Source organism: Mustela putorius, unplaced genomic scaffold, assembly GCF_011764305.1.
Source record: "Mustela putorius furo isolate JIRA1106 unplaced genomic scaffold, ASM1176430v1.1 tig00004007_pilon_pilon_pilon, whole genome shotgun sequence".
Lineage (NCBI taxonomy): Eukaryota > Metazoa > Chordata > Mammalia > Carnivora > Mustelidae > Mustela > Mustela putorius.
The window spans coordinates 240,150-263,858 of NW_025422145.1; the positions used below are offsets into that span (position 1 = coordinate 240,150).

At 43.6% G+C, this 23,709-nt stretch overlaps 1 protein-coding gene across 2 annotated transcripts in view; it reads left to right on the top strand.

Annotated features, from left to right (window-relative positions):
* PDILT (protein disulfide isomerase like, testis expressed) overlaps positions 1–17,775 on the top strand; it is a 40,528-nt gene extending 22,753 nt beyond the window's left edge. The window contains exons 4-12 of one of the 2 annotated variants that reach the window (XM_004750272.3): positions 1,586–1,719; positions 2,831–2,968; positions 6,262–6,372; positions 6,455–6,580; positions 9,129–9,326; positions 11,774–11,894; positions 14,382–14,560; positions 15,917–16,012; positions 17,439–17,775. In XM_004750272.3, coding sequence (XP_004750329.2) covers positions 1,586–1,719; positions 2,831–2,968; positions 6,262–6,372; positions 6,455–6,580; positions 9,129–9,326; positions 11,774–11,894; positions 14,382–14,560; positions 15,917–16,012; positions 17,439–17,672 — 1,337 coding nt within the window. In that variant the 3' untranslated portion in view covers positions 17,673–17,775. The remainder of the gene's footprint in view (positions 1–1,585; positions 1,720–2,830; positions 2,969–6,261; positions 6,373–6,454; positions 6,581–9,128; positions 9,327–11,773; positions 11,895–14,381; positions 14,561–15,916; positions 16,013–17,438) is intronic. The other variant, XM_004750273.3, reaches the window with a different exon arrangement.
* The last annotated feature ends 5,934 nt before the right edge of the window (positions 17,776–23,709 follow it).

Genomic DNA, 23,709 nt, shown 5'->3' on the forward strand with positions numbered 1-23,709 from the left:
ATTCACCAAATTATGCATAATAATTTGTATACCTTTCTATATGCAAACATACTTCATTTTAAGTTTTGTAAATGGCCTAAGTTCTTAGGAAATGTAAGCGAAGATGCTGAAAAGAGTCCTTTTCAGTACATTTACCAACTCAACATGCATTCATCAAGCCCCATGCAGCAATCCAGCACAGGCTGCCCGCTCCGACTGTTAACCTCTCCCTCTTCTTCCTTGTCCAGTTACAATCTTGCTGTTGCCTACTTATTAACTCCTATGCATCCTTCAGTATTCAGCTCCTAAATGATCTCCTCCAGGAAGCCCCCCTTGACTTCACAGTATAGGTCACATATCTTTGCTACAGGCTCATAGAACTTTGCTTTTGAGTTATTACTTTGGGTGTGATTATATACTTGTTTGTGTAATTACTTGACAACTGTCCTACTCAACAGAATGAAAACTGCAAAACAGTGGGAGTGTATTTGTTTCTGCTCACCATTACATCCCCAGGACCAAGTACAGCACTTGATAACATGATAGGTACTTAGTATATATTTGTCAAATGAATGAATGAGTGAAGGCATGAATAGCAAATGAAGAAATTCATTCAGCTTAAATGCTCCATTCTCTTCTATAGCAGTCTTTGACAGAAAATAATATTTTACATTATATACCATCATGTGGAATTGATGATCCTAGCAAACACATATCCATCTGTAGCCTAATGTAATTCTAGCACACTGTTAGGTCTCCCCTAGATATGGTGTATGTTTCCCAATTTTAAAAGCTAAGATTTTTGTGTGCTTGGAACCTTCCATATAATAGCTGAGAAATGGATGCCAGGATCTATGACCTTAGTGAATATCTGCATCTCAGCTGAGGAACTGAAAGCACAGGTAATAATGGAATTTTCCCAAGGTCACAAAGCTAACTGGTATTTTTATTTACACTTCATTCATTTACATTTTTTAAAAATAAATCTACCTTCCTGTCACTTTGGAAGGTAGATAGAAAAGAAGACTGGGTATGCTTCCTTCTGAGTTTAATTCCCAGGTTCACTAATGGTGGGTGGCTACTGGCAAGTCTAACCTCAATTTCCTCATCTGCAAAATGGGGAGAGTAAGAATATCTCATAAGGTAGAGCTGTTGCAGGGATGTAATACATGTAAATGGCTCAGCACAATGCCGTGTCCTTGGTAAGAGCTCCATGACATTTAGCTACTGCTGTTAATGTTCATGCCTTGCGGGCGCCTAGGTGGCTTAGTGGGTTAAAGCCTCTGCCTTTGGCTCGGGTCATGATCCCAGGGTCCTGGGATCGAGTCCCGAATCCCACGCTCTGCTCAGCAGGAAGCCTGCTTCTCTGTCTCTCTCTGCCTGCCTCTCTGCCAAATAAATAAATAAATAAATAAAATCTTAAAAAAAAAAAAAAAAAAAAGAAGTTCATGCCTTGGGGATGGGGCAGGAAGGACTGACCTTGGCCTTCAATGGGTAGGAGCCCAAGACCAGATGCTTCTGGTCATTAAGCTTGGAGAAAACAGTCCTTGCTCCAGTTCAAGAGGAAACTTGTATAGGAGATCTATTTAACTGTCTCTCTCTCCAGGAGTGGTTGAATCTACTGCCTTGGTCGTTTGGTTGAGAAGACAAATTCGCCAGAAAGCATTTTTGTTCAATAACACCCAGCAGGTGGTAGAGTTTGTGAATTCTAGGCCCTTGGTCATCATCGGCTTCTTCCAGGTACTGGGGTCAAGAGGTGGGAGTAGCTTTTTGACTGGTGAGCAGCCCTGTGTCTGGGAGGGGGGTAGGGGTAAGGAGAGGTCTTTTACTTGGGTTAATGCCATACCCATTCTTTATTTTCCAATGAGCTGGTTTTCCAGGTAACAGCAATGCTAAAATGAAGAAGGAAAGAATGGAAGATGACGTGGGTAGGAGAAGCTAATTAGAAAGGTGGACAGAAATGCAGAGAGAGTAGAGGAAATTGATGTTTATTAAATTGGTTTTGATAATATTAATGATCTTGTGGAGATCCATTTAGAATATCACTGAGTAATAAGTAATTTGCAAATTGTTTTTCCTTGTGGAGAATGAATTTCTTATATATCTTTACTCATTTCTGGTAACTAGGATGGCTCCTGCCTTCCCCCAGTGGAAGTCAGAACTTTGGCATTATATTTTTACACGGGGAGAGTACATACCTCTTTCTGTCTCACTTTTGGACAGCCCCAATTTTCTTTCAAGTTATAGAAAGAAGGCTGCAACTACAGCCATATTTTGATACCAAGTTTATATCTTTTGATCCGCATGGTCAACCCAGTTGCCTCTTCTGAAAACAATTAAGGAATACATGTTTAAAAGTCTCAACCTTGGGGCTCCTGGGTGGATCAGTGGGTTAAAGCCTCTGCCTTCGGCTCAGGTCATGATCCCAGGGTCCTGAGATCGAGCCCCACATCAGGCTGTCTGCTCAGCAGGGAGCCTGCTTCCTCCTCTCCCTCTCTCTCTGCCTGCCTCTCTGCCTACTCGTGATCTCTATCTGTCAAATAAATAAAATCTTAAAAAAAAAAAATTATCAACCTGTGTGTTAGAACAGCTTTATTCTAAATACCTGGAACAAGTTGAGCTTATCAGCTCTTTCCTTTAATCTCTGTGGATTGGCCTATTTTGGCTTTAGTCATAGCCACAGAAGTATTCTGAGTATGTAACTTCATGAAAGGGGACTTAGGGAACCCAGGAAAACCCCAGAACTTGGAAAAGTGAGGAGATGAACTGATCACCATTTCCACCTTGACCTTAAATAAGCCAGACGTTTTTCTTTCCACCAAAGTCCCACCAAATCTCTTTCTCCAAACAGGATTTAGAGGAAGAAGTGGCAGAGTTGTTCTATGATATGATCAAAGACTTTCCAGAGCTAACATTTGGAGTGATATCAATTAGCAATGTCATTGGACGTTTCCATGTCACCCTTGACAGTGTTCTGGTGTTCAAAAAGGTAAGACTTGGGTTCTACTGAGAGTGAAGGGTCCCTAGCTCAAAATGGATTATGCATGTAGCTACAAAATTTGGGTACAAATTCTGGTTCTGCCACTGCCACCTGCAAGCTACATGGCATTGGACTAGGCAGCTATTATTAGATCACAGTCACCCAGAGTTTCTCTGGCCTTTCTAGACATCTTCCACTGTAGGCTCCTCTTCCTCTTCTTAACCAGTAAATGCCAGTCATTAAAGCTCAGTCCTCTCCCCTATGTTTTCTTCTGGTCCCTGCTCTCTCACCCACCCTCCATTAGCAATTACCACCCATACACCCATGACTTACAAATCTCCCATTTTCAGCCAGACTTTTCTATCTCCAGACTTTCATATCCATCACCAGATGTCTCAACATGACCAAGCTTAACATCATAATCTCCCTTCCAATCTTCCAAATCTTCTTTCAGTTTTTTTTTTTTCCCTCTCAATGAATGGTATCACCATTTCTCCCAAGTCCCATCTGAGCAATCAGAATACTCTCAGGCATTATTCTAACCCATCCCTCTTCTCCACCTTTCACAACTGTCCATCACCCCAAACCTATAGATTTTAAATCCAAAGTATCCCTTGAGTCTATTTCTCTCCACTGCTGCCATCCTAACTAAGTCAAGTGACCATGATCTCCCATAGCCTAATGCAACATTCACCCAATTGGTCTGCCACATTCTCTCTTATCCTCTAAAGAGTCATATTTACAATGGGATGCCTGGGTGGCTCAGATAGTTGAGCTCTGCCTTCGGTTTGGGTCGTGGCCCCGAGGTCCTGGGATCGAGTCCCACATTGGGCTCCCTGCTCAGCAGGAGCCTGCTTCTTCTTATGCTTCTTCCCCTCTCTCTCTCTCTCTCATGAATAAATAAATAAAATCTTTAAAAAAAAATAAACAGTTGTATTTCCAAAACTCAAAAATTATGACCACCTGCCTCCTTCCCACTGAAAGCTCTTTAATGGCTTCTTATTATTCTTAGGATAAAGACTCAAGGCCCTAATAAGGCCCACAAGGCCTTCCTCAGTCTAGCCTCTACTACACATTTTCCTCCTTTCCCTCACTGGGATCTGAGAACAGACCATCCGAGCTGTCTAATAGGGCAGCTATCACATATGACTATTTATATTCCAATTAATTAAATTAACATTTTAGTTCCTCAATGAAACAAGCTACATGTGAATAGGGCTATTATATTGGACAGCACAGCACTTCCATTATCACGGAAAGTTCTATTGAACAGTGTAACTCTAGACACTGTAATCTGGTTCCTGGAACATGTCTTACTCCCTCGTCACACAAAGCCAAATCCTTACAATAATCATGTTATTTACAGATATGGCTTAGAGAGGTTAGGTTACTTGCCCAGAGCCACACGGGAGGTGGGCAAAGTGATAGCCAGACCTGCTTAAGACTGTGAGCCACTAATTTTACTTAGGCCCTTAGAAGTCATTACAAGGTTTTAAGTTGGAGAACAAAATAACCTGATTTGGGTCTTTGAATGGGACAACAAAGAGTCCAAAAATAGATCCAAATACATATGGGAATCTAGTATATGATAAAGATGATATTTAAAATATGTTATTCAGGGGCACCTGGGTGGCTCAGTAGGTTAATTAAGCCTCTGCCTTCAGCTCAGGTCATGATCTCAGGGTCCTGGGATCGAGTTCCGCATCAGGCTCTCTGCTCAGCAGGGAGCCTGCTTCCCCCTCTCTCTCTGCATCCCTCTCTGCCTACTTGTGATCTCTGTCCAATAAATAAAAACTTAAAATAAAATAAAATATGTTATTCAATGACTGGTGTTGAGAGAACTGGGTAGCCATTTAGAAAAAAAAAAAAAAGCTAAATCTATATAACCTCCTTCCATGCACGTAACTAAATTGCAGATTGATTTATGATTTAAAAATATAACAAAGAAACAATGGAAAGACTAGAAAATGCCACGGGGGACTTCGATTTCTAAACTCGGAGCTGGAAAGCCCTTTTATAAAGCATGACAGAAACCCACAAAACTATGAAAAGAAATACTAATAAATTTGGACCACATAAAAAGTTAAAATTTCCAAAGAATAAACCTCATCACGATATAAAAAACCAAGCGCAAACATGAAAAATGGACTAGGACAGAGTCAGTATATTTTAATGGTTAAGAGTATGAGCTCTACAGTCAGACTGCTGGGTTGGAATTTTGGCTCCCCCTCTCACTTGCTTAGCAATCTTGGTCAAGTCACTTCCACTTTTCTGTGCCTCAACATCCTCAGCTGTACAATGGGAGAAATAATGATTCGTAACTCAGTGGAATGTTATGCGGATTAAATGAGTTCTTGCATATAATGTATTCAGCATTGTGGCTGATGCAATATGAGCTCTCCATAAGTCTGATTAAAATTATCGACTATTATCATGTTCAGAAAAGAGTTTCAGCTTTGTCGAAAGGACAACAGTACCTATGAAGTATTTAAACGAGAGTGTAAGACCATCACTCTGGCTAAAGGTGCAGGGTAGGTTGGAGGGAAACAAGGCGAGAAATTGGAAGACCATTAGGCAGCTTTTGCAAAAGTCCAGGCAAGAGGTCTGGACTACAGGTTAAGCTCCATGAAGGCGAAGAGAGAGTAGGGAGAAATCATCCAGAGACAGCTACATCTTTGTTCTCCTTCCCACACAGATTTTGATCCTAAGCTACAGAGAACTATTTCCTTCCCTGTGTTAATCCAGTCCTTCTGAGAAGCAGTCTTCAAGCAGGATTAGACATGCAAAAGATTAGGGAAAATGCTTGTGAAGGGAAAGAGAAGGAGCTGGGGGAGACTCATCAGGCCACTCATAAGGTCTGACCTTCTAGAAGGAAGGAAGGTCCCCTGCTTGCAGAGAAGTTCTAAGAAAGCTGGTCACTGTCACCTACCAGAGAAGTCCTGCATCTCCCAGAAATGGGCTTGCCTTAGTACCCCCAACACAGCATCATTGGTTAGGAGCAGTGTGCAAGGAACTGCATCAACACAACTATTTGGATGGATTTCAAAATGAAGCAACTGGCTGCCCACTGACACACTCCCTGCTTTATAGACTGGAGATTTTCAAAGCTGCCACAGGCCCATCTTTCACTTACATGCTAATCCGCCCAGCCATTCATATTTACCAAGTACCTACATTACAGATTAGGCTTGTCACTATGGTGGTCTCCTTTTGTCCATGGGGAAAACTGTGCTATTTGTATCTATAAAGTGTCTACATTATGGAAACTATTGTCCTCCAATGCTTTTCTCCTTCTGTCCAAGGGAAAAATTGTGAAACGCGAGGAGCTTATTAATGACATTACCAACAAACATGTCCTCAATCAAGTCATAAAAGGGCACCTCACCGATTTTGTTATTGAATACAACACTGAGGTCAGTGAGCCAAAGGGTCCCTGGGAGAAGGGAAGGTAGGGCAGCTGTGTGCATGGATGACCCACCTCCCTGGTAATTTCAGAGCAAGGACCTGATTTATGAATTGCACATCCTGAATCACATGCTGCTCTTCGCCTCCAAAAGCTGGGAATCATTTGGTTTGATAATGCAGCATTATAAATTGGCATCGAAGGAATTTACAAATAAGGTTTGTGGAAAGTGCTACTGCCCTTGTTGGATGGGTATCCAGGACACTAATGTTGTTTGCTGCCCTGGTGATTGTAAATTAAACCCAGGGTGATTTGCATGTTCATTTGCATAAGTTCCCTTATTTGCGTATTGATGTTACATATTATCTCCTACTTAATTTTAAACCAGCTTCCTCCTCCTTCCTGCCCAGCATCTCTTCCTTTCTTGCCATACCTATGCTGTTCCTTCCCTCATCTTTTTGAGAAGTCTACTATGGGAACATGATGGTTTGGCTGCTTTTTTGATGAAAGATGCTCCAGCACAAGTGAAGGGCTGCCTTGTGGGTGGTCTTCGGCCTGGAAGTGAGGGGGAGGAGAGACCACCCCTGTCTGAGGTCAGGGAGTATGAACAGCCTGCAGGTGTGAAGTGGCACGGATTGATAAGTAACTGCTGAGACTCAAGGCTTTAGCATCGCACAGACCTGATTTCAAACTCTTTTCTTCTTGGGAGAGATTTTGTTCATGATTGTCTTAACCTCTGAGTTTCAATCACTTTATGTAAAATGGAGAACTTCATGGAAGAATTAGAGGTGTCACAGGCAAAGCAATGAGCAAATGTGCAGTGAGTGGCGCTATTATTGCTCTCATCACTGTTAGAAACAAATCTGTTTTTCTCAAGTGCCATACCTATGTGTCCCACCACCTGGACTGTGGGGGCAATTTGCTTCATTTTTTATTTTTTATGAGAAGTACAGTAATGGCAGATTATTTTCCTTTTGATGAAAATTACTCTAAAACTCAAATGAAACCATTAAAAACTTTGAAACCCAAAATGAACACTCAGTAAAGCCACTAGGGTGCATATTTAATGTTCGTGCTATAAACCACCACACTATTCTCCAGGGAGTTTGTTCCAATTACATAAATAGTTCTTGTAGATAGAACTTCCTGGTTTATTCAATTTAAAATTTTTGATGTGATTCAGCTGATCACAATCTAACTGCTTCCTTCTATATCTCTTACATTGTAAGAGTCAATACATAGCCATATTTCTCCCAGATTTATTTTTTTATTTAACTCTTTAATCTCAGTGGAGTGTTTTTTTTTTTTTATCATATATTGGGAGATAAGGTTCTAAGATGGCCTTTACCCCAGCTATCTAGCTTCCTGAATGCCATTTGATTGTGATCCATTTTAGAGCCAAAGATAAATGGATGAACATTATTCACACAGGCCATTCCCCTATATCTTACCTTGTTCATGGCTAGTCAATATTTGTTGAAATATTCAAGGATTTTTTTTTTCCCCAAGGATGGTTCTAACGCGTTGCTTTGTTTTCCACTCCCCAGCAGAGGGAAGCCTGTTAGGCACATAGTAGGGCCCTTCATATTTTGATAGATGAATGACCTGAGGGTATCAGTGTTTGCTGTGGCTTTCCTGCTTTGCCTCTTACTTCTTCTCTGCAACCAGTGTCATCTTTTAAAAATTATCGTAGCACTTTCTGGCTCTCACTATTCTTTAATGACCTTCTATCTTACTCAGATAAAAGCCAGCCTCCTTACTAGACCTCTGATCTCATCTCTGACACATCTCTAACTTTGTCTCCCTTGACTCTCCCCTCATGGTGCTAAAGCCACACTGGTCTTTCCATTCCATTCAGGAATATTCTAAGCTCCCTGACCCTAGGCCTTTGCACTGATAGTTTCCACTGCCTGATTCAATGTTCCCCTGACTTGTTAACTGATCACCCAGGTCCCAGCTAAAACGTCACCACCTCAGATACTCCTGACCCTCCTACGTAACACTGGGCTCTAACCTCATTGCACCTGTATGGTCATTCTCTATCACGGGGCTCTGTTTTACTGTCTAATTAACACTCATTGCTATCTGAATTTATTAATTTGTTTACTCCTTTGTTGTGTATCTTTTCCACTAGAACATAAACTCCATGAGGGCAGATCTTATCTGCCTTGGGCAGTTTGTATCGCCAGTGCTTCGCAAAATGCCCAGCGGGTACTCTGCGGAACACTTGTTAAATGGCGAGTGAATGAAGTCATGAATTTCCTTGAGCGAGGAATAATCTAGAATAATAATGAGTTGACACATATTGAGCATTTTTACTTCCCAGTATCAAACCAGGCTTTTCTTGTCCTGTTTAATTCTCTCAGTGACCCTATAAGGTGGATGCTCTTATAATCACCACCATATGGGTAAGGAAACAAGCACAGAGAGGGTCAGTTACTGTTTTGTCCAAGGATCTGGATGAAAGCTTAGGACCTCCTGACTTCCTGTGGTTGTGTGGATGGGACCCTGCACAAGGATGGTGAAACCCCAGGCTGGAGGCTGACCTCTGATTGTGCCCTAGGGCACAGAGCTGCCCCTGCCCAATAGAAAGTTGTTCTGTCTTTCAGATAGAAATAGCCATAGACCCTGCTATTTGCATTCCCTTAGGGCTCTCCCAAGGTTTCCCAAATTTCTTTCAGTAAGGGATTCCTTAGCTAATTTCAATCTTTACCCTTTTCATGGCCTCCAATCCCAGAGAGACTCAGGTTTTATTTGATTTGGCAGATCCTTTTCATCCTTGTGAATGCAGATGAACCCAGAAACGGACATATCTTGAAATACTTCAGGATCACAGAGGTTAATATCCCATGTGTACAAATCCTAAACTTAAGCTCTGACGCAAGGTACAAAATGCCTTCTGAGGAGATAACCTATGAAAATCTCAAGAAATTTGGCTATAGCTTCCTGAATAGAAATGCCAAGGTAAGTTTGCTTTTGGACAAGGTTTACTCAGAACCTCAAAACTGCGTAACTTTGCTGGCTTTGGTTATCTGAATGGGGAGGCAGAATCTCGTGGTTCAAAGTGGGGAAATAGCCATATGTCTCCATCTCCAATCTTTTCACCTTTGACCTGTCCTGACTCTATAATTCCATCATTTAACAATTCCACCAATACGTTTTTATTTTGAATGGCATTTCAGAATTGAAATGCAGGAGCTCCCAGGGCCAATATTCTCTGAAAGGAGACACTTTTCCTCCTTTCAGACTCTCTTGTGAAAGATTTAAGGATAGATGGATTTTATCGGAGAGGAGATAGAGTAGGGATATATTAAGCAATCAGGATTTAGCCTCAAAGATTTTATGTGCCTCTTATTGGGAGGCTAGAAAGGAGCCTGTTTTGCTAAAAGGAAGGAGAGTCTGTAGCAGGACCAGACGTAACACAGTATCTCCTGCTGTTTATGTAGCATTTGCAATGTCCCCCAGCCACCCTGCTGAATTAGGAGACTGTATTTTTTATTTTCCAAATGGGACCACTTTTGAGATTAATGGGTGGGGGTGTGCATTCTTTAAAAGTATTCTGGAACAACAAGAATAAATTGGAACTTTCCAGGCAAACCAGAATGATTGGTCAGCTCTCCTCTGAGGATTCCCATTACCTTCTGTCCATTCCTGCACAGACACGCCTTCTCAAGTGAAAGCCATTTTTTTTCTCTGATGCACATCATCATCACAAGCCAAGTGGTGAGGCTGATATTTTCCATGTCATTTCTCCTCCTCCTCCCTTCAAAACCCCAGACCCTATGCATTTGGACTTTGGATCCTCTGCTCCCTCCCTCCATTGCTGTCCTCTGATCATGTCCCTTTCGCTATCGGGAGACTTAAGCTCCTCATTGCAGACTTGCCCTCCATCCCTTCTCTGCCATCATTTCCAGAGACACCAGCATCCAGAACCCTGGTCTGTCTCTCTCTCTCTCCTTTCATAACGGGTATGTCCAAGCCATCTGAGCCCCCTGCTCTTGGGGCCACACACTACAGATGGCAGTTCCTCTGAAAATGTGATTTCAAGCTCCCCATCCTCTTAATTTCTTTTTCTAATATCCACATTGCTACAATTCTTTACCTTTCTCATGGACTCCAATCTTCTGATCTCCTTTCACAAACTCTTTTCTGCCTTCCTTCATGAACTTGGATTCCATGGTTCATAGCTCTGCTGATGATTCCCTTAACTTCTTTATCTCTTTATTCCTTAGTCTACCTTCTACTTCTTTATACCCTGTAGAATTTACAAGGCAAAATCACAACTCTGGTTGAACCCACTTAACGTCCCTACTCTTTCCAGGCCAAGGCTAGAGAAAAAGACCACCACCATGAGGCAGGCCTCATGAAATCACAAATCTCCCAGGGGCTCTTTGAAATGTCCTGACATCTCTATATAAATTTCTCTTAGTGTGTTCATTCTCTGAATCTGAGTGTCTCTGTCCTCATACCCTATTCCTACTTCCAGTCTCAGCTGAGTAAAAGACCATGTATCATCATGACAGGGGCCCCTCATTTTCCATCACCACATCTACAAACCTACCCAGAGCTCTACCCATTCTCTCTCCCTTCCCACTAGTTTACCTCAGGAGGTGTCTGTCTCCTCCTCAAGGGCCAAAACATACTCCCATGCTCTTGAAATAGAGATGAGCACCTTTCACATGACACGAGATGTCAATGCCTGATCTGGCTCACTTCTAATTTTCATCTTTTTCATCATTTCCCATCAACCACGCCCAGCCTCCACCTCCTTTATGCTCCCTCAAAATGAATCCTGAAGTCATTTCTAGAGGCTGCTATGGGGATGAGGGAATTACTGCAAATCCGAGTTAATGGGAAAGGAGAACAGAGAGCAGGAATGAGGAAGTGGGGAAGACCCTCCAGGCAGAGCTATGGCATAAACAAAGGCCTGAGGTAGAAGCCTAGCCCTTTGGGGAAATAGAAGATCAGTACAGTTGAAGATACCAAGGAAAGAATGGTAATGAACTTGATGAGACTGGTAGGAGCCAAAGTGTGATAAAGGTCTTACAGGTCACATAAATTATCTTGCGTTTGATTCTTGAAGTAATTGGGAACAGCTAAATTTTGGGGGGAGGGAGGGACAAACTAGTTAAGATGTTGAAGATGTGAACCCCACTCTCATCTAAGAACCTCAAGAATCATGTATTTGGAATGCTAGAATTCATCCAAGCTTGAAGCCTTGCCTCTTCCCAACCCTCTGATCTCTCAGTCTTCTCTGAATAATTCAGGCTGGACATCAAGAACTTCAAACTCTTTTCCCAAAGTAGTTGTAAGAACAAGAGAAAACTTTTCATTGTTTCCCGTCAGGGCAGGGAGCCCCAACTGCCAACCCCTTTCTGAAGACTGTTAGACCTCTCAAATTTGCTTCCTAGAAACATCAATCCAGTGAAGACATTCCAAAATATTGGGACCAGGGGCCAGTTAAGCAGCTCGTTGGGAAGAACTTCAACGTAGTGGTCTTTGACAAGGAAAGGGATGTATTTGTGATGTTCTGTAAGTATCTCTGCAGAAGTCATAGAAGACATGGCCCAGACATTACCTTTCAAGTGTTGCTCCTGAATTCTGGGGCCCCAAATCTCCAAAATCTATCAAAACACCATGCCAAGGATGGTCTTCAAACATCTAAAGGGATTGGATCAAGGTGCTATCAGCTACAATTCAACTCTCCCTGAAAATCCAATTCTTGGAACATATGGAATACCTTCCATATAATCCAGTCCTGTGGCTTCTATAGCAATAATAATGCTGATGGCTAACACTGATTCAATGCTATGGTATACCAGGCCTCTTGCTGAGCCATTCTATACTTTATCTCATTTAATCCTCACAATATACTTTTTTTAATAACCTTTTTAAAAAGATCTTATTTATTTATTTGACAGAGGGAGAAAGAGCACAAGAAAGCAGAGAGGCAGGCAGAGGTGAGGGTGGGGAGCTGCTCCCCACTGAGTAGGGAGCCCAATGTGGGACTCGATCCCAAGACCCTGGGATCGTGACCTGAGCCAAAGGCAGTCACTTAACCAACTAAGCCACCCAGGCGCCCCTCATAACATACTTCTGAAAGTAACTACTATTATTGCTACCACTTTGCACAGGACTAAACAGAGTCTCAGGGAGGTGAAAAAACTTCCAAAGTCAGGCAGCGAGTAAGTGCTGGAACTGGAATTGGGAGTCTGGACAGCCTGACCCCAGTGCCTTGGCTGGTCATTGCTGGACAGAATAGCAATTCTGGCTTTATGTAACTTGTCAAATGGCCCGTATTGAACCTACCTGAGTTGGTGTGGCCAAACTGAAGACTCAAATCATGCAGGTTAAGAGCTTAGCAGTGTCTGGCATATTCCAAGTACTTGATAAATGACAGTTCTTATTATTCCTATTGCTGTAATTACTTTCAGTGCTTGCCTAAGGACAACTGCCCTTTCTCTGTTGTTTCTGATTTGCACATGAGAGCAAGAGCCAGGGACCTCTCTCCCACCCTGAGACACAGAGAAGGATGACACTGAAGTTATTCAGAAATCTCTTGTATTTTACCATCTATGGAGCACCCACCATGAGCCAGGCATGAGTTGGCTGTATACACGTGCTCTTATTTCCTCCTCAAAACAAGCCTCTAAGGAAGGTCCAGGAGATTTCCCCATGATACAAATCAAAGAACTTAGCCTCAGAAAGATTAATTACCTCAAGTCCCACAGTAACTTGGAAGGCAAAAACTTCCAATCAAGCTCTGATGCCATTCCTTCCTGAGGGCTGCATTGCATCATGCATGCCTTTAAAAAACTCACTGAAATGGACTCTCATCCACAGGGTGAGGTGTTTAAGGGCCATATGATGGAATAACCATGATCTATTGCCTTTAAGTGCAATAGATAAGAGGCGGGGCCACTTTTCTATACTTAACTGACACAGAGCTAAGAGAATGCCTATTTGGTTCTGGTAAAAGGCAAAAGCAGCCTCATTTTCTTGAAAGCAGACCTGTCAGATTGGCCCCCTGGGGCTGCGAACATTATCTCCCCACCCCCCTCCCACTCCAACCCAGGCCCATCTGGCTCCAGGGGAGCTGCGGGGAGAACAGATGATCATGGAGGCACTTGGTTTGTAAATGGAGGGATGATTATCCAAATGCAGAGTGTTGGGGCCCTTGAGGCCACCCCTCCCACAGAGCCAGAAAACTTTAAGGGGTTGATAAGCAGGGAAGGTTAGAGCTCGTCCCTGATTTTCTTCAGAGGGCCTGATTCAAAGCTAAAAGAATGGTCCGTAAGGACTAAAAGGCAGGGTGGTAGAATGGTCACAAGTGCCTTGACTTCAAATTCCACTTCCTCTGCTTAATTATCTGAGTGACCTTGGGCTGTGAGCTTAACCTCTGCTAGAAAACTCTTGTGTGTGCATGCTCTCCCTCTCTCTCTCTCTCACACACACACAATTTCTGGTAGAACATGAGGAATCATCTAGCGTATTCTTTTACCTTCAACTGGAGTAGAAAGCCATTTTTTTGTTTTTTAAAGACTTTTTTTTTTTTTTTTTTTGACAGACAGATCACAAGTAGGCAGAGAGGCAGGCAGAGAGGCGGGGGGAAGCAGGCTCCCCGCTGCACAAAGAGCCTGACGTGGGGCTCGATCCCAGGACCCTGAGATCATGACGCGGGCTGAAGGCAGAGGCCTAACCCACTGAGCCACCCAGGTGCCCCTGGAGTGGAAAGCTATGTTAAAAAAAAAAAAAAAAATTAGAAGAAAATGTCCTAGCCTGCTAAAAATATTAGTGTCTGGGTAGAGGGGACTAGATTAATTTTTTTCTAATTGATTTAATAATGACCAGGTACTGAGGCTGAAATGTAAAATAAGTAATATAGTATTCAAAGAAGGAAGAAATGTAATTTGCAGAAATAACAGGACCATTAGTAGAACACAGTGACAGTATTTCTGGGGTAGCACTGGCTTTCAGTCTTTATTAGTGTGAGCTTACACAACAGCCCTTCTCTTCCAGATGCACCCTGGTCAGATAAGTGTAAGGCACTGTTCCCAGTGTTGGAGGAGTTGGGCAGAAAGTATCAAAACCACTCGACAGTCACCATTGCCAAGATGGACATCACAGCAAATGACATTCAGCTGATGTACCTGGACCGGTACCCCTTCTTCAGGCTCTTCCCCATCAACTCTCAACAAGTGAGGGGCTCTTGGGACCTACATACCCGGAAATATCGTTATGCTATTATCATGGACCCAGTGTCTCCTGATCTCCAGCTCTGCCTTCTACCAAATCAGCTTCATTCTCGGCTCCAGCCCCCCTTATCCTCTCATGTTCAATTTGAAGCGTGCTCTCCATGAGCTTCCCCCAAAGTCCCAAGACTTGCAGAATGGGGTCCCACTTGGGTCAGCTGCTCTTCTCTGACCTAGTCATTATTGTCAGGAAGATGTGGTTCCCTCTGATATTGGGACTGAGCTCTACCCAGAATATTTGGAATAAGGTGGGGGGGGGGGAATCTCCATGTGAATTTTTGAGGTGGGGTGCTACGAAAAGAGGGAAAACCACATGATAGAAAAATAGGTCAATGTCTTTTACACACCAGTGTCACAATCACCAAGCATCGCCAGTGCCATGGAACATACTCTCTGTGCTGCTCTGGCATGTGGGGAAGGGTGTCCATCAAAGCACTGCAAGCAAAGGTTCCTGCCCCAACAGGAGTATGACAGAGTGGGAGAGAAGTCATGATGCGGGCCCACCTCTACTTGCAACTGGAATTGAAGGGGACAGATTCTGGAGGGCAGATATTCCATGCAGACATGGGATTTTAAAGAATGCTGAAGATTTAAATCAGATTAGTGGAGGGGTGTGAACTATAGGCAGAATTGCAACAGGTGGGCAAAAGGGTGGCCACAGTGTTGTGAAGAAGAGGCCATCCTTCCGGTACAGAACGTGCACATGGGAGAGTCATGGAAAATGAGGCTGGGTTGAGAGGGTGCAGCTGTGGTGCAGCTGTCACAGATATTCCATTATCTGAAGAGTGTAGACAACTAGTGGGCAGTAAGCAGCTTCAGAATCTTAAAGACTGAAAGACTAAAGGGAACTAGGGATGGCTGAGCAATGATCATGTATCAGATGCTTTGTAAAATAATAACTAGTCTTTTTTAATGATAACAGTAAAAATAACTATATACAGCACTCACTGTGAGTCAGGCACTGTTTTAAGTGCTTTTCATATAGTAGCTCATTAAATTCTCACAATAACGTATGTCATAGGTAATGTTATCATCTGTACATTTTAGATACCAAAACTGGGTCATAGGTTACACAGGGTTTGAGCCCTGACAGTGTGGCTCTGAAGTCCCTGAGCCAATGACGGAGGAATTTTTATTACCCTTATCTTAGAGCCATAGTAACGGAGGCTCAGAGAGGCTAAGGAACCTGCTCACTGTACTCAGGTTGTTAGGAATTTGACCCTGGATTTATCCTACATAGCAATCCCTGAATACCTTGCAGGAAGAGGCTACTGTTGTGACCTTCTTCTGTTTTCTTTCTAGGCTGTACTGTACACAGGAGAACATACCCTGAGGGGCTTTTCTGACTTCCTGGAAAGTCAAATCAAGACAAGGATCGAGGATGAGGATGAGGAGGAGGTAAGGCAAAAACGGCAATACCCAGGATCCTTCTGTTCCACACAAGAACTCATCAAGAACTCAATTAACTAGGGAAGAATGTGTCAAGAGTCCAATAATCTTGTGCTCTCTGGAGATCACTGACTACAGGTGAACAACCACCTATTCTAAATGATTTAATTTCCAGGGCACTTACTGCAAGGAAGCAGAAACAGCAGACTTTAGAAACAGAAGGAAAGGCTGTGAGGTCTCCTAAGGCTGCTTCCCTGGGTCCACCGTTCCTGAGTTGGTAACCAGATGTCTTGACAGGATCCAGCTCTTTGGCATTATTTTCCTGATGGCTGGATAACCATCCCCATCCTCTCAGAATCCCCAATCCCATCCAGGCCTCAGTGAGGCCATCTGCAAGAAGGTGCCATCTATACTAGTTAGAACTCTTGGGGCGCCTGGGTGGCTCAGTGGGTTAAGCCGCTGCCTTCGGCTCAGGTCATGATCTCAGGGTCCTGGGATCGAGTCCCGCATCGGGCTCTCTGCTCGGCGGGGAGCCTGCTTCCCTCTCTCTCTCTCTCTGCCTGCCTCTCCATCTACTTGTGATCTCTCTCTGTCAAATAAATAAATAAAATCTTTAAAAAAAAAAAAAAAGAACTCTTTCAGTTGCAAATGTCAGAAACATTACTCTTTGGTTTAAGCAACAATGGGAACTTAATCCATATAACTGGTAAGAACATCAGGCACAGGTGGATCCAGGGGCTCAAACTCATTTTCTGTCTCTCCATCTCTGCTTTCCTCTATGTTGGCTTTATTCTTAAACAGTCACTTCCCCATGGAGGGTCAAAGATGGCCTCACAGCTTTAAGCTAATATCCTTCCAGCTTAGAAAACAAACACCTGGGGTGCCTGGGTGGGTCAGTCAGTTAAGCCTCTGCCTTCTGTCTGGGTAATGATCCCGGGGTCCTGGGATGGAGCACTGCTTTGGGCTCCATGCTCATCGGAGAGCTTGCTTCTCCCCCTGCTTTTGTGTGGTGGTCTCTCTCTCTCTCTCTACAAAAGAGAAGAGAAGAGAAGAGAAGAGAAGAGAAGAGAAGAGAGAGAAGAGAAGAGAAGAGAAGAGAAGGCATCTATTTCTTCATAGTCCTAGCAAATGTCCTGGCTAGGGATTTCATGAAAGGCCTGGGTCATATGTCCAGCCCTGGAGCTAGACCTGGGGCACCCACACTTGTGGCCTGCAAGTGGAGAAACGGGACTCTCCAAAGGCCCTATTTCTAGAGGGTTCCCATGGTTGGGAATTTCCTCACCTGAGCCAAATGGGCCTTTGATCCTCAAGTATGTGTCTCTGGGTATTTCCCAAAAAAGAAGGCCTGGTAATTACAACCACAATTATCACATATTTCTTGCCTCTTTATTTCTTTATCCTATGTCTTTCCTTCTTTCTTTCTTTTTTTGAATAGCTATTGTCTGTTGAACAAAGTGAAGTGACTGAAGAGGAGGCATTAGCTGAGGAAAAGAAGGTACCTTTTATCAAGGAAGAGTTACCTGACCAGAAGTTGCCCGAGCTGGAGAATGTGACAGTGCTATTAGAGCCAGCTGGACAGAAGGAAACAGCTGAGGAGGAGGAGAAGGTGGCTAAGCCAAAGGGACCTCCAAAACAAGAGAAGAAACCAAAAGTGAAGGAAGAACTATAGCTTCTTCAAAGCCCAGAGCCATTTTCTAAGGGGAATCTACTCCAAAAAAATTATATATCATTGGGGTGGGTGGAAGCTGGATGATTAAAAACTCCTGAATGTCTTTGGCCCTGTTCTACTCATTGCTTCTTTTTCCTGGTTGGGGCTGCCTTAGAAGAGCTGTTTGGTCTGAAATTCGTACAGGGTTGCGAGCAAAGCCGTAACTGCAACAATTAATGATTATTTACAACATGCTGCTCAGTCATGCAATTCTCACATCACTTTCATTATCCCCATTTTAAATATGGGGAAACTGAGGCAAAACGACATTAGGCAACTAGTGAGGATCACACAGTTAGGAAGCCCTTGAGATATGATTGCAGGCACACTCACTCCAGAGACTGCATTTAACCACTATGCACACACTACCTCCACTAGGTTAGAGTCCCCAGGGTGGGGACTGATTTCTTTATGCTTCATTTTGACACAGTAAGAAAGAGATCCAGCCCCAAACAACTCCCTAGTCTTCTATATCTCAATAAGTGACTCACTCTTAAGCACCGAACTGCTAGCATAATGCTCAAGTCCCTTCCTTCACTACCCTAAAGGAAACCCCACCAATTGGTGACTCCACCCACTTGCACTGGCTCCACCCCCTTCCATCCAGCGACACACCCCCTTATCTCAGGATGACTCCACGCTCTTCCCCTCCACCACCTCCTACCATCCTCAGCCCTGGAAGTCTCCTGGAATGGTGTGCTTCTACTGTTACTCTGTACATCCCTGCCCACCGGACATCCATATTCCATAAAGTTGCTGAAATTATCTTTTAAAAAGCCACAGTCTTGAAGACTTGCAACACTACCTGTTTTAACAGTATAATGGAATCTTTACTGCTTTTACAGTAAGATTCAGTCTCCTTAATATGCCTTCAAGGCTTGGAAAGTTCCGGCCCCACAGATCTCTTCTACTTTTTCCTCTCTCCCTCTCACTTTCTAGGCTCCAGCCATGCTTCCTGTCTATTCTTTGAATAGTTCAAGTGCTGTCTCTCCTCATGGTTGTTACTTCTGCCTAAATGCACACGCGGCACACTCCCACAGATCTTCATGCAGATGTATTTTTTCATCCTTCAAACCTCAGTTCAAATGTCACCACCTCAAAGAGGCCTTCTCAGATACCAATATTTGAAAGCATCTTATTTTGCTGTGCACTAATATACCACTTGCTTCCCCCACTGGTGGGTAAGTCCCTGGGGAGCTGATATATCAGCTATTTTGTTGTATTTTGTTCCACTGTATTTCCAATACTTAAAACACTGCTTAGACAAACTAGATGCTTAGTAAATAAGTATCCATAGATCAAATGAAATTTCTTATCAGGCAGCACCTCATCTCTGAGATACATGATTTCACTGTCATCCCAGAAGGGGGAGGTGCTGACAGTGTTGCCTAGAGACACAAATTAGATTCTGTATTAGCTTCCTATTATTGCTCTAACAAATAGCCACTAATTTAGTGGCTCAAAAAGTAACCAAACTTCTTACAGCTCTGAAGGCCAGAAATCAGAAGTCAATTTCACTGAGCTAAAAAAATCAAGGTGTCATCAGAGTTGGTCTCCTGTGGAAGAATCCCTTGACTTGCCTTTTGCTGCTGGAGACTGACTGCATTCCTTAGCTCATGGGCCTGCCCAGACAACCTTACATCACGATTCTCTGAACTTAAATCATACTGCAAGGTCCCTATTGTCACGTCAGGAACCATTCACAGCTGCTGGGAGATTAGGAAAGACATACTAGAAAGTCACCAGCTGACCACAGATTCATGCGGCTGATCTGTAACATTTTGGCCAAGTGATAACAGAGCTCCTCTTGAAAAAAAGGATATTATTTTACAGACCAAAGTCTCTACAAATCGTCTAGGACTTTCCACTTCCCACCTATCATCTCAGAGAAAGGCTGTTTGTATTCCTTCAAGCCTCTGGATCCAGCTCCTGGGCCTCCCTCTCCCACCCCTAAACCTGGCCTGTCCACATCCAGATGAAGCAGGGAACAGCCTGGAACTCACCTGAGCCAGACTGCCCCGACAGGGGCAGGTGTTAGTATTCAGGACACGGTGTGAGGCTCACCTGCCTCAGCCTTAAGGCTATGTGGCTGCAGGTCAAAGGAGGGGTTCATGGGGGCAGGCTGCAAGGAATAAATCACATGGAACAGAGTTCCCGGCTGGCCCCCAGCCAGAGAATGCATGTGCTACCTGCAGGTCCTGCATCTGTCTGAGGCCTTGGGAAGTGGGGGCTCAGGTTGGGAAAAACAGTTAGAGGTAAGGCCAGGGATGACCCTTCTGTCTGGAGAGTCGTCTCCCTTGGCTCATTTTCTACCCCCTCTAGCATACACCACTCTCACAAAAATCCTTTCTATTCTGTTTGGTCAGTTTTTCAAATTTCTCCACACCTTAGCTTCAGTCCCTCAAAAAAAGACCTGAAACCACTTATCTCTCATGGCTGAGCACAGAATGCTTTTTACCCCAAGGAGTGCAATGCATCATAGGAGAAAATCTGAAGAAGATGAAGGGCTATAGTATGGATTTACCACGGGCTAGCTGGATAATCTCAGGGAAGCAACTCAGTATTTCTGAATTACAATCTTCTTGGGAACATGTTGCTGGGCCTCGTTGTCTGAGACACTAAATGTAAAAGCAATCATTATAGTTTCTGACCCAAGAGAGGCACTCAGTAAGTGACAGCTGTCGAGATTATTAAGATAAGTTTCTTACCAGTGTTTAAAAGTTAAGAGGGCAAGAGCATTCCAAGAAGATGGAAACTTCTGATAAACTGAATAAAGTAAGGTTTGTTCACAAATATTTTTTGGCTACTCTTCTGCAAGTTAAGATAAAGAAAAAAAAAGTGATTGAATAGCAACATGGATGTCTTTAGTGATCTTCATGAGCAATGTCGATGGAGCTGGCCGTTCAGGACATGTATCAGTGTGAATTTGAGGAGAAAGTGTGCAGATAAATCTTTTGTGAAGTTTGGCGATGAAAGGATGGAAAATAGGATGGTGGCTGGAGGGAGTGTGGGGTTAAAGGAAGGTATCTACAGAGGGGACTAGCAGAAAAAAATAATTAAAAAAAAAAAAAAAAAAAGATGGGATGAGCAGATGAGAATACTTCAGTGCCTCTGAGAAGAGGGAGTTATAGGAGGAAGGGGTAGGTGAAGGTGAGGGAGAAAGGTTATCAGCCCAGGGAGAAGGAAGCTGCTCTCATCACGGCAGGAGAGGAGATGCGGAAGATGCGTCCAGGGACAGGAAGGGAGGCAATGCTTAGTAACTCCAGGGAGAATGCCATAATGTCATTAAATGTGTGGGGCTGGGAGATGGCAGGGGTTTTGAAGAAAGATTGGAAAAACAACCAAATAGAGAAATAACACAGGATGCTCCAGCTGTGTTGAGGGCAGGTGATGCTTGTTGTTTTAAAATGTAGTTTTGTTATTATTATTCAGATATGGCAAGGCTAACAGATGAGAAGATGAATGCCATTGAAAACATAGTTGATTAGATTCCCAGATCCCAAGAGGAGGGGGCACACGAAGAAGCACCAAGGTCACTCAGGAGGCCAAGGGAGGGGGGAAGCCATGAACAAGAACCTTTCTTGTGGTTTCCATGGGAGGGAACAGGAGAAGCAGGGCAGCCAGGTTTAGGATGGATAGTTTGAATAATTTCAGTAGGTCCTGGGATGAGGAAATGCTTCTGGTTGTCTGGTGTCTGGCCCTGGGGTGATGAGGGCAGGGGAATAGTGGCCCTGAGTGTAAGAGCCCCCAGCAAAAGAGGGCTGCGGGGTGGGAGTGGGTGCTGGGCTCTGGGTGGTTCATTTGCATATGAAAGGCAGATCTCTAGCCAGCTGTTTGCAATCTCTAGGAATTAGTTAGTCTGAGAGGGACAATCCCTCCAGGGTCAGTAAATCCCCAAGATGTACAAGCATCAAATACAAAACTAGAAAAATGTGGTTACTGGACTGATGAATAGTCTCCAACCCAAACGCCCCATATTCCTGCCCATAGCCTTTGCCAAGACAATTCCAGGAGCCACCTCGAGCCTCCATTTTAATCCTTTAAAGACACCAGACTCTAGTTTAGACAGGGCCTCATATGCACCAACCAAAATATTGGTTGGGATAGTCGCCATCCAAAATAGAGAAAAAGAATATTACGAACTTTTATTTTCTTCTTAAGTGAGGGGGGGGGGGGGGGGGGTGCAGGGACATTCCTATAGAAGAAAAGAAAAAGAAAAAAAAAAAGGACAGACAGTTCAGAAAAAAAATAACACACAAAGGAAGAGATCATGATTTCCCTTTTTGTTGGAGAAATGCCAAAGTAAGCAATGAGATTTCTCACTAATTTTTTTGACAGAGATGAAGGAAAGTGTACAATGGTAGGATCCTAAATGAGTTTATTTTTTTTTAAAAAAAGACTATGAGAAAGAGAGAGAGCGGGTGCACACACAGGGGGTGGGGCAGGGGAGCAGAGGGAGAGAGACAAGCAGATTCTCTACTGAGCAGGGAACACAACACAGGGCTCAATCCCAGGACCCCAACATCATGACCTGATCCAAAGTCAGATGCTTAACCAACTGAGACACACAGGTGCTCCTAAACTAGTTATTTAAAAAAATCTCTCTCTGGGGTGCTCTTTGGGAAGAGGTATCAAAATTCTTAAAACTGCACCACCTTGGGGCGCCTGAGTGGCTCAGGCAGTTAAGGGTCTGCCTTGGATTAGGTCATGATCCCAGGATCCTGGGATCAAGCCCCACATCAGACTCTCTGCTCAGCGGGAAGCCTGCTTCTCTCTCTCCATCTGCCACTCCCCTGTTTGGGTGCTCTCTCTCTGCCAAATAAATAAATAAAATCTTTACAAAATATATATTAAAAAAAAAAAAAAAAACAAAAAACCACACCACCTCTTTGACCCAGAAATTTCAATCCTACAGAATTATCCTGAGGAGATAACTGTATAGTGCTGATGGTTACCCTACAACTAAATGAGACAGGATGAGAAAGTTTACACGCATTAAATTTTTCTCTATGGGACTGACTCTTAGAAAGGATTGCCATCTACGTGGGACTGGGTCAGGACCCATGGGCTTGAGCCCAGGCTCTGCCATTTTGACCCTTCTGACTATACATCAGCAAAGCAGTATTGACAGGTAGAATCGTCACACCACCTCTGTTCTCCCCATCTTCTCCTTTAACCACCATAACAATTTTTAAGAGATAAGTACTTTCCTTTTACAGATAACGAAAATGACCTCAGGAAGATTATTAAAGAAATGAGTCCTCTCTTGGGAGCCTGGGTGGCTCAGTGGTTTAAGCCGCTGCCTTCGGCTCAGGTCATGATCTCAGGGTCCTGGGATCGGGTCCCGCATCGGGCTCTCTGCTCAGCGGGGAGCCTGCTTCCCTCTCTCTCTCTCTACCTGCCCCACATCTACTTGTGATTTCTCTCTGTCAAATAAATAAAATAAAATCTTTAAAAAAAAAAAAAAAAAAAAAAAAAAGAAATGAGTCCTCTCGCACACAATAAATGGCTAATCGGGAGCCCAATGGACTGACTCAAAAGTCAGTCTCCTTAGTCTTGGAAGTTATCCACCTCCCTAGGGGGCCTATCCTCATGGAAACTTAGATCTCTTACTTTAGAGAATGGGTCTGGTCTGATGTCTGAATTATCTTCTGGCTTTGACCTTCAGCCATATATACCTCCTCTCCTGCTCATGTCCAGACCATAGAGGAGCTTGCTGAGCTCATGAGGATGGAGTGTGCCTTAGCAGGGTGCTCTCCCCAAATGACCACAGGTGCATGTCCTAATGGGGTCAATAAAAACTCTCTTTCGCCCTAGCACACCCTGGCTTTGGATACATGCTTCTGCCTGGCTCTTTGGGTCCACCTTGTCCTTCTCAATGACCAAGAAAATGCCTAGTACCTTGGCATTGCTTTTCCAGTTAATTTCTAACTAAGGAATCTCTTTATGCCAAAAGGTACAAAATTGAGGCCTTATATTTGCAGGCACAAGTTTGACC